The sequence below is a fragment of the Cebidichthys violaceus genome, unplaced genomic scaffold (assembly GCF_023349555.1).
Source record: "Cebidichthys violaceus isolate CVI_PGR_0920_01 unplaced genomic scaffold, fCebVio1.0.p SCAF_48, whole genome shotgun sequence".
Classification (NCBI taxonomy): Eukaryota; Metazoa; Chordata; class Actinopteri; order Perciformes; family Stichaeidae; genus Cebidichthys; species Cebidichthys violaceus.
Genome location: NW_027176683.1, coordinates 873,840 through 884,595, shown reverse-complemented (window position 1 = coordinate 884,595; position 10,756 = coordinate 873,840). Strand labels below are relative to the sequence as shown.

At 46.9% G+C, this 10,756-nt stretch overlaps 1 protein-coding gene across 1 annotated transcript in view; it reads right to left on the bottom strand.

Annotated features, from left to right (window-relative positions):
* Positions 1 to 608: 608 nt before the first annotated feature.
* Positions 609 to 10,756, bottom strand: part of bmper (BMP binding endothelial regulator) — a 25,435-nt gene continuing 15,287 nt past the window's right edge. Inside the window, 13 exon segments of the mRNA XM_068729835.1 lie at positions 609 to 796; positions 1,508 to 1,638; positions 2,716 to 3,058; positions 3,710 to 3,911; positions 4,000 to 4,163; positions 5,092 to 5,137; positions 8,304 to 8,417; positions 8,552 to 8,677; positions 8,856 to 8,965; positions 9,540 to 9,591; positions 9,593 to 9,640; positions 10,222 to 10,304; positions 10,429 to 10,519. Coding sequence (XP_068585936.1) covers positions 615 to 796; positions 1,508 to 1,638; positions 2,716 to 3,058; positions 3,710 to 3,911; positions 4,000 to 4,163; positions 5,092 to 5,137; positions 8,304 to 8,417; positions 8,552 to 8,677; positions 8,856 to 8,965; positions 9,540 to 9,591; positions 9,593 to 9,640; positions 10,222 to 10,304; positions 10,429 to 10,519 — 1,692 coding nt within the window. The 3' untranslated portion in view covers positions 609 to 614.

The following is a 10,756-nucleotide window of genomic DNA, read 5'->3' as shown; positions in this document are numbered from 1 at the left end:
TAATAATAATAATAATAATAATAATAATAATTAGAACAATAATAATATAAAAGCTGTCTGTCTTTCATATAAATCTGGCTAGCTTACAGTATGAAATGATGGAGCAGAGATCAACGAGGGCAGCTTGACAGTTTCTCCGCTTTCGATCTCCGTTATTCCAAAATGCAGACGCTCAGTTTCCCACGTAGAGAGTTGGTCTGTGAGAGAAACGTGGCTCGAGCAGGAGTCCACCGGGACAAATGGTCTCCTGAGGGTCCAGAGCAGCGGGTTCCTCAGAAGGTGGAGACGGGAAAAAAAAATCTCCAAATATGGGGCCACCTGAGCTTTCCTCTTGTGAGTTCAGTTCTTCCTCTACAAGACTGGAATTAGCGCCTCCGGTGGCGGCGACTGGCATCGCGACAGCACACGTTAGGTTGGCGAGGATCAGCCTCCCTCAAACGTCTAAGTCAGATAGATCTGGACCCTGAGTACCTTATCTGTCGACTCCAGACCCTTTGGTGTCCTTGTTTGGCCCCCTTTGATTGTGTGATACTATAACCGACCGTCCCTCCCTAAACTAGCACCTTCCCTCCACCCCCCCCCACCCGACCTCCCTCCCACCTGGGTCACAAGGGTCACCGGCCGGGGCAGGCCGTGGGTTTGATGCAGCGTCCCTGGAACTGCACCAGGTTGGCGGGGCAGTGGCAGCCGGCCACGCAGGGCTTGTGGCACGGTCCGATCTCGTTCCAGTTGTCGCAGGTTTTGGTGCAGCCCGGTCCGCAGGTGTCGTAGACGGCGCCGTGTTTACACTGGGTCGCTGATGGGAGGAGAGAGAAGGTAAACATCATTTTTTAGAACTGCATTATTCTCCAAAACGCCAGAGGGCGTACGAACTGTGTTAACTGTGCAGAAGCAAGAAGACAACGAGTGTAACTGGAAAACCAACTTCTTTAATGCAGAGGACGTAATTAACTGTGAACTGCTTTTTTTCATATTCAGGGCCTACTTTATTGTCTTTACACAAGCCCTGTGAAGAAACAAGTCAAGTATTACATGCATTATAAAGAAACAAAGGTTGAATATCCTGTAAACTATTTGATTTGGCTGCAAAATATTTACTCAAATGTAGATTTTTAAGACCTCCTGTTTCTAAAACATCTAAAAACGAAGAGGCTCAGACGTGTTGCTTCTATGAACGCAATATCCTTTTCCTTATCACGTCCGAAGAAGCTCAGATCGCGCAAAAAATTCAGAGGTGCACGACCACCAAGCACGAGAATAAACTAAGTGTCTTGGATTTAACTGCTGGTCCTTCCTGTGGTCCATGAGAAGGTTTTCACCAAAGGTTTAACATTAGAAGCATCTTAAAGACAGACCGACTGCGAAATCGGCGAACTCGAGGCTTCAAAACATCAGTCCACAAACCAACGAGCGACGTCACGACGACTACGTCCACTTCTTGTAGAAGTTTGTGACTAAACCTCTCATGTGAGCAACTTGTAATCGGGTCACGAGCGCCGTCACTCACCCATACAGGCGGTGTCGGCCTTCCAGAGGACGGGCACTCCCTCCCTCTCGCAGGCTCGGCTGTAGGCGATGAAGGACTCGCAGTAGCAGTTTTTATGGACCGGACACTCACACATGTCGGTCACACACGACCTGCAGACAGCAGGGGCATAAAGAATACACTTTGTTGACACACGGGTGGGTTGTATCTGCATCTCCTACCAGGTTCATGCGCAGAACAGTGAGTAAATAATGAACATATTCAGAACATTTATTGGCATTATTTATAGAAATAGAGCAGGAGTAGAACGGACATTGAACTGTGTTCAGTGGTCATTTGACTAGTACAAAAAACCAAAATGGCGATTGTTGTTTGTTACAACACACGTCAAAAGGTTGACACAGCTCCAGAGACGGATGGCTTGCTAGTTAGGTAGTTAGCTTGTCCTTCTCCAAATGTTAGACGCAGCGCTGCTGCTGCTGCTGGCAAGCTAGCTAACTAACCAGCTGTCCGCTAGTTAGCTAGTTGGGTTGATAGCTTTGATGCTACTCTTGTTACAGAAAATGAGCCGAATAGCAGTACCAGTGTCCGCTAGTTAGCTATAGCGAGCTAATTCCACAGGAAAATGTGGAACACATCCCTTCATCCCTTTACTTCAACCCTTTCATCCCTCTACCTCGACCCCTTCATCCCTCTACCTCGACCCCACTCCACATCCCTTCATCCCTGTACCTCGACCCCTTCGTCCCTCTACCTCAACCCCTACCCCACATCCCTTCATCTCTTTACCTCGACCCTTACCCCACATCCCTTCATCCTTCTACTTCAACCCTTTCATCCCTCTACCTCGACCCCTTCATCCCTGTACCTCGCCCACATCCCTTCATCCCTCTACCTCGACCCCTTCATCCCTCTACCTCAACCCCTACCCCACATCCCTTCATCCCTCTACCTCGACCCCTTTGTCTCTCTACCTCGACCCCTTCGTCCCTCTACCTCAACCCCTACCCCACATCCCTTCATCCCTTCATCCCTCTACCTCGACCCTTACCCCACATCCCTTTCATCTCTCTACCTGGCCTGCTACAATGGTCGCAACAGCACACAAAAAATGGCCGCCGCTGTGAACATCAAACTACGTTGACTTGAATGAGAATTGTCTTTTCTACTCCTCTTCCATTTCTGTGACATTACCATTAGAGTCTCTGAGTGAGAATCTGTCCTCTGACCTGTAGAAAGGGGCGAAGTCAACCACACGGTGGCACTTCTGAAACTCCCACGACTTGATCTTCTGGCACTCCCGGTGGGCGCGGAACTTGACTTTGACGCTGCCGGGGCACAGGAAGGAGGTCGGGCGGCGGGGCGGGGGCTGCTGGGAGCAAACCTCGTTTCCCTCCACACGCCACGACTCGGCGAACTCGTCCACGTCGAACTTGAACTGGCCGTCGCCCCCCATGGTGTCGTCGCGCTTGTGGCCATTGTAGTTGCCGCACAGTCCGCAGAGGCGTCCGCGCAGGTGGGGGGCGGCCACCACCTCCACGAAACTGTCACCGTCCCATGTGATCTCCAGACCTGCGGGGGGGGGGGGGCAAAGACGTAATGATCGATCCTTCAGACTTCTTACTTCTCTACCCAACGGCAGCAGCTTGAGAAATATATATTCTAGAGTTGAGCATGAAATGTTGTGGTCTGCAAAATAATCCTAAATCAAGTAAACTAAATCACTGTTTCAGAGCGTTCTCCATAGCTTTCAACCAATCTGTCAAACAGCAACAAGTCCCATAATTTCTACATTATTTCTTTACCTTACTCTTATTGCTGTTGCGTTCTATTTTGCAATGGTGTCAGTATTATTTATTTACACTTGATAATTGTTATTCTATTGTTCATATATGTTTATATTTGTATTCTTTTGTAATCTTTAATGAAACTCTGGCGCAAGAATTTCCTTCGAGATCAATAAAGTTTATTCTAATCTTGTAAGAACAAACAATGGAATAAAAAAACATATAATTATTAAGTGTGTAAGAAGTAATAATGACACCAGTAAGAGCAAAGTAAATATAGTAAATGATTCAACTAAAATAGAAAAATATATGTATAAGAAGAAATACAAAACAACAGTGCTTAATAGAAACAAAAATATAAAACAGATAAATAAATCATAAATCTGTATGGTGTTATAAAAAGGGTAATATAGCACATGATGTGCTGTCTGCTGACCTGCGATGGTGGTGAGTTTGAGCAGGTACCCGTCCAGGTCGATGTGCACCCCGGGGCCGTGGTAGGGCAGGGCGATGCGGGTCCCATTCCTCCGGACCGTCAGATGCTGGTGGAGGCCGAGGACCAAACCTCCGAGTCTCACCTCAACGGACTGAGTCCAGGAGAAGGAACGAGTGCGCCGGGCGTCGTTCTTCACCAACACCTAGAAGATGAACGGAGCTCCGTCAAAATTCTTTAAATCTGTCGATTGACACGGAGTCTTGGCAGGAGTATTGATATCGGTGTCCTACCATGAAGCTGGAGTCTGGGCCGTTGACGTTGTTTCCCGGTCCTCCGGACGGGACGCCACCACAGTCACGAGTCAACACGTACTGACAGGTTCCCTGAAAGTTAAAGGTCCTGCCGTCGAAGGTGTTGTAGTGAGGGTCGCCAAACACCGTGCACACCCCCGGCTCTGCAAAGGGACCGAGGTGAAAAGACAAAAAACAGTTGAAGATGGAGAAAGAACGACCAAAAGAAACAGAAAGAAGACCGACAGCCGGCAGCTAAAAGAAGTACGACGCACTAATGTGACTCACTCAGAAGTGGATCTGTGTATGCAGCATCAACATTGATCCACAAAGTGATCATTTGTATATCAGTTACTCGCCTTGATTACTGGAATAAATTGTTCTTTTTGCCGCATTGCCTCCACGGAGAACGGAGAAGCTAAAAACTGAGAAAAGTCTCTTGATCTCAAGTAAATGTTTACTTCAATTCATGAAGACTTCTTCCAGGTTCTCGAGAAAAACAACGTTTTCTTCAAGAATTCAAGGCAACACGGGGTGAATCATGAATATACTAAAAATGATCGTTTAGTGCGTGAAGTATTCCTTTAAAAGGTGCGTCAGGTGAGTGCGTCTAAATACAGACTCCACATGGAACCAGGAGAAGTCAGGTACGTGGTACATTCGTAGTCCAAGTGGTTAAACCAGCCCAGTCTGAACTCAACTCAACGTTATGAAGAACTCAGGTTTACGGAGTCTTTGTAGTCCTGAAATGGTGCATTTACGGACATTTCTGTTGACTTTTGCTGCCAAAAAACCAAAGTGAAATGAGCCGAGAGCAAAACCGCCGTCTGGACTCAAGTTCATGGGAAACGCTCAGCTGAAGCTACAGAAGCAGAGAGTTGTTTTCGTTCCCTTTAAGATGGACGAATCATAGATTTAACTTTCCTTTGATTGCCTTACTGATTATCAGTCAATAACTCGATTCACAGCCGCATCAGAACACAACTTTAACTACTTGTAAGGCCTCATCTCTAAGACTTCACTTCGGTGATGTAAAGATGTGTGAATACTCTGGAAAACAGGAAGCTGGAGGGTTGAGAAGGACTTACTCACTTTCAGTGCAAACCGGACAGCAGCCGGTCCTGTTCAGGATCTTATTCTGCAGGAGACGAGGCACAGACTCAGAGTTAGACGCTCTCAGAGGGATACTAGACAGAATGCAGACCGACAGTGAGAAACAACGCAGAGACGGAAAAGATCTGGAGAAACTAAAGAAACAATAGTGAAATATGTATTAACCCGTGGAGGCCAAACACGTTCATGCATGTAAAATAAAAGAATATGCATTTCATATGTCTTATAATTAATGTTCCATTGTCTGTGTTCTCTGAGTCCAGTCATGTTATCAGTAGTTTGGATTCACACACTTTCATATCTTTGAATTTGAGAAGTTTAAGAGAAACAACTATGATACAACTCACAATATTGAGAATAATAAATATGCAAAATGTTGTTCTTGCAAATCTACTTGAAAGCCTCATGATCCTCTAATTGACAAAGATTTACACTCCACTTCATTTTTTTTTTCCTTTGGCTTTGATTTACTGACGGAAAAAAAAAATGACGCAACGGAAAGTGAAACACAGTTTTCCAGGTTTTTCCAGCAGCAGACGAACCCGACAATTCAAAATGACAGCGAGGAGCTAAAAAACGTGCGTTTGCCTTGGTAACAAACGGCCAAACCGACTCAACCTTTTCTTTTTCCACGTCGTGTAACAAAAGTAACGCTTCTGTTCTCAGGCTGTCGTTCCAAACGGGGTGGAACAAAAAAAAAAGTGAAGTGAAAGATTGAAACTGAAGAAAAAGTTCACAGTCAAACCAGGACAAGCACAGAGACACCGATACTCCCACTTCAACCGCTGAACTCTGTCTGTGTAACAGGAAACTCTGTGTGTGTGTGTGTGTGTGTGTGTGTGTGTGTGTGTGTGTGTGTGTGTGTGTGTGTGTGTGTGTGTGTGTGTACAGTATGTTTCAACTTCCATCAGAAGTGCAGATCAGAGGACTCTTTCACACACTTAGTTTTTGTTGCCTCAGGGAAGCCCTTCATTCGCGCAAACACACACTCTTTTTTTGCCCTGTCACACACACACACACACACACACACACACACACACACACACACACACACACACACACCACTCGTCTGTCATCACATACAGACGTTCTCTCTACACTCAATGCAAACTCCAGAGTCCTAACCTCTGCACAAAGGGCAATCTCTCTCTTTGAAGAGCGCTGCCTTTTGACAAACGACACACACACACAAGCACACACACACTCTCTTTCTCTGACACACACACACACACACACACACACACACACACACACACACAGTGACAGAGATTGGTTTTCAGGGGCCTAAATATAGGGAACCTCTTCTTTGCTGTCACTCAAACGTCACACAGACAAAAGGCTGTTCGGAGACACGCTGTCTCCAAAAGGGACGCACACACTCTGCTGACCTGCCGCTGACCGCAGCATGACAGCATGGGAGAGTGTGTGTGTGTGATAACTTGGGACAGGTGTGTGTGTGTGTGTGTGTGTGTGTGTGTGTGTGTGTGTGTGTGTGAGAGTTTGTATGCCAACACTTAGCCAACGTTACCGCAACGCATCAACGTAACAGTGTCCAGTTTTTGACTTGTAAAACGTTTACCATCTATCCATCTGTCTGATGCTATGAAAATGTCTTCCTCAATATTTTTGTCCATCACAACGAAAATGCTGATTAAAGGTGCAGTGTTTAGGACTTGGCGACATCTAGTGGTGAGGTTGCAGATTGCAACTAACTGAAACTTCTCCCGGGTGAACGATGATGTCCAACACAAAAAAATGTGCCATTTCTATTCAATTCAATTTCATTTGTTTAACCCAATATCACAAAACAAAATCCATCCTCCTTTGTCCTCTCTGGGCTCCTGTAGAAAGACGGCGGTCCAGCTCCGTGAGGAGAACGTCTGTAGATGTAAACGTCTCATTCTAAGTGAACGAAAACACAACAATTCTTATTTTCAGGTGACTTATACGCTAAAGAAAGCGTACTTTCAATAACATGATATATCCTTTTTCTGCCGACAGATCCCACTCTATTCTACACACGGCTCCTTTAAGGAGAAGTGACGCTGTGTTCAACTTCACGACACAAGTGCAAGACGTCAGAAGTATTAAAACATGCAAATAGGAACGTGCAGATGCTTAAAATCAAACGAGCGACTCCAGCATGTTCTCCCACTTTATCACCGTGACGCGAACGCACCATTAACCTGCAGCTGTTGCATGTTTGTAGAATATGTAAGCGCATTCACAATTGCCACAAAAAAAACCTAATCCCCTAAGCACTTAAACGGCACTTAATTATATATATATATATATATATATATATATATATATATATATATATATATATATCTATCAAAAAAATCATAACTGCAAAGTGATGTTCCCCCAAAACGTGAGAGAGATCCGCAGTAAAGGAGCCGGCTGTTGGCTGGTCTTCTCAAGACACTAAATCAGCAGCGAGTGAACCTGTGGTCTGTTCCTCTGCAGACAGACCACCTACATCACCCAGCCAGCCGCCCGCTCTCACCACTGACAACAGGTAGAGGGCTTGTGGTAACCGCTGCAGAGCGTGTGAACTCGGGACTCACGCCCGACGCCGGCTTTGACAGCGTGACCGCCAGCAGAGGCCGGCGGCGGGTATGCGAGGAATCCGCTCCATCACCCGCCGGCCGACAGAAGACCCCCGGGGCGATCTCTGCGACAGGTGAACGCAGCGTAAAAAGAAACCTCCGTCTTCCTCCGCCAGAAGTTCCCAGAGCGTTTGACGGCCAACGCCGCGCTCCAGCTGCCGGTGAGATCACTAAAAGGGACACCTCGGTCTGGTTCAAACGGCGGACTGTGTGTCTTTAAGCGAGACATCGATCCCCCGCTGGAACGTGTATCTAACTTCCATCGTAAATCTGCCATAAAACGCAGTGGATAAATCCGTCATATCTCCTCATAACAAGTATCAAACTGCACAAGAAAGAGATGAAACTCAAATCAAAAAACAAGGTGTGGCCGCTCCGCTTGTAAATCAGAGGAGTCACGCATGTAGAAAGTGAGAACGATGGCGTTAGTCACGGGCTGTACGGTGTGAGCGTGGGACGGAGGAGACGGGGGGGGGGGGCAGCAGAGGAAGGTGGAGCGACAGAGACGGAGTTGGAGGCTGCAGTTGAACGAAAACGACAAGTCTTGAGTTTGTGGCGTGGACTGGGCCCGTCACTCACCGAGGGGCAGCTGGTGATCGGTACACACTGTTTGGGCCGACACTCGATGCTTCCTGTGACGCAGGCGCAGAGGGTGCAGTTAACCGACGACCACATGTCCCCTTCTGAAGGACAGAGGAGACACACAGAGATCAGAAGACATCCAGACATGGACACAATCCATCATGCAACCGTCAATCATTCATTCATCCATCTGTCCATCTGTCCATCTGTCCATTCCTTCCCCCTCCCCCCTCTCACCCTGTAGATCTTGTTCGGACTCTGCAGTACTTCACCTCCTCCACCTTCACGTAGGACAGACACTCCTCACAGCACTGGTCTCTGAGACAAACCCCGGGTCGTGAGCAGCGCTTCTTGCACACGACCGTGGAGTCCTGAGAGGACAAAGAATAAGAATCAAAAGGATCAGGTTCATCATTCACAGGATTCATTTGCATTCATCCGATAATGAGGTTGTGGAGTGAACTTTAGATCAGCCCCAGAACTCAGGCTCTTTATGTTAGTGGAGGAGGTGGAGGAGGTGGAGGAGGAGGAGGAGATCCGGGTCGGTACCTTGCAGGTGCAGGTGGTGCAGTTGTCGTGGAGGAAGGACGTGTCGTTCTCGTTAACTTCGCTGTGGAACAGACAGCTTCCTAAAGACAGATCAAACACCTTCCTCTGACCTGACGGAGGAGGAGGAGGAGGAGGAGGAGGAGGAAGAGAGGAGGAGGAGGAGGCAAAGGTCAGAAACAGAGACACACTAAACTGTTGTGCATCTATAAACATAGAGTCACGTTTTTTTCCGGGTTATTTGAAGGAATGATGAACAATGTGCTAAATATCTGCAGGTTATTAGTTCAACTAATCACAGCAGCAGACACAAACCTCAACAATTATTAAATTAATAATTCAAATTTACAAAAATGTTAATTTTAAAGCTGCAGTTCCTCACATTATGCAAAGTTTTGCATGAAAATGGCAAAGAATTAACAAAATAGTTGCCAAGTTATTTACATGTTTAGTTCAGTTTGTAGAGTAACGTAAGCTGTGAGACAAAAGTAAAAAGTAAGACATGTCCCCTCTGAAAGTAAAAGTACCTCAAATATATACTTAAGTAGTTAATCAGTAACTTTCCACCACTGGAAGCAACAAAGCAGGTAAAGAAGACGCTAAAGTCCTCCAGAGCGTTTCACATCCTCTGCAGGGTTAACATCAACCTCACCACAGCGGTCAGAGACACGGTTTACTGGTCTTTACCGAGACATCTGGGACAACACTGTCCCGGCGGGGTGTGGCTGAGGTGGGCGGGGGCAGGAAAGGACAGGACACACCTCCCTCATGCAGAGAGTCCGTCCTCCCTGAAACAACAACAACAACAACACAATATTTCACTTCTGTATTAATATGTATGTGCTAATCATTATGTTTCACTGCTAGCTCATATTTTGGGAAGCTTGTTTGGCGGCTAACGTGGAAATCCACATGCACACATTTCACTTCATGTTTGTTCATATTAAAACGTCTGCAGCCGGTTCATTTCCTGGACTTCCTGGTTCATTAAGACCTGAAGATCGTGGTTCAACTTTGATTCATGCATATGAACGTCACACCTGTTCATTCGTGTTAACAAGCCTGCAGGTTCGCCCAAACTAGGTGCAAACACATTAATGCTGCAATGTGTTTATGGACGCACATGCAGGGCTTGTTTGTCTAATGGGGGGGGGAGGGACGGGGGGGGGGGGAGGGAGAGGGGGGGGGGGGGGGGGGGGGGGGGGGAGAAAAGTAGGAGGAGGATGTTGATCCAACCAAAAGTTTGTTACTCCCAGGAGACTCCAGAATGGACTTATTTAGAGGACAGAGGCCCCGCTCACAAACACTGTGTGGTGTGTGTGTGTGTGTGTGTGTGTGTGTGTGTGTGTGTGTGTGTGTGTGTACTCACAGTGCAGGTGCACTTGATGCAGGGCTTTCCTTCAGGACTGAACTCCTCCTTCTCTTTGTACAGCGACCCTCAAATGATGCAACCTGCAGGAGGAGACTCATCACTCGCTGTGCACTTTGTTTTGCTCTGAAAAGTATTCTGTGTTTTTTTCACATTTTGATCACAGGAGTTCATGGAGACCCACTGGACCTGGAGTCCGGTACTCACTGGGGCAGGTGGGCAGCACTTCTTGGGGTGGATTTTGGGGTTTCTTGCAGTGGACGACACACTGGACGTCCGCCTCGGTGACGACGCCTTCCTGTCACAACCAGCAGGGGGGGGAATCATTTCTACGTGTTGGAAAGTTTCTGTCCTTCCTCCGTGTTTTCTGTCCCATTCTTGGCTTCCATTTCTCTCCTCATTCGACGCCATTTTGTTCCTCCTACATCATCACTTCCATTTCCCCTACTGCTCCTTGTCGTATCCTAAAGATTCTTACCTCAACTCCTTCCTTAAATTCCTCATTCCCTCCCTGCTTGTTCCCTTTCTGTTTTTT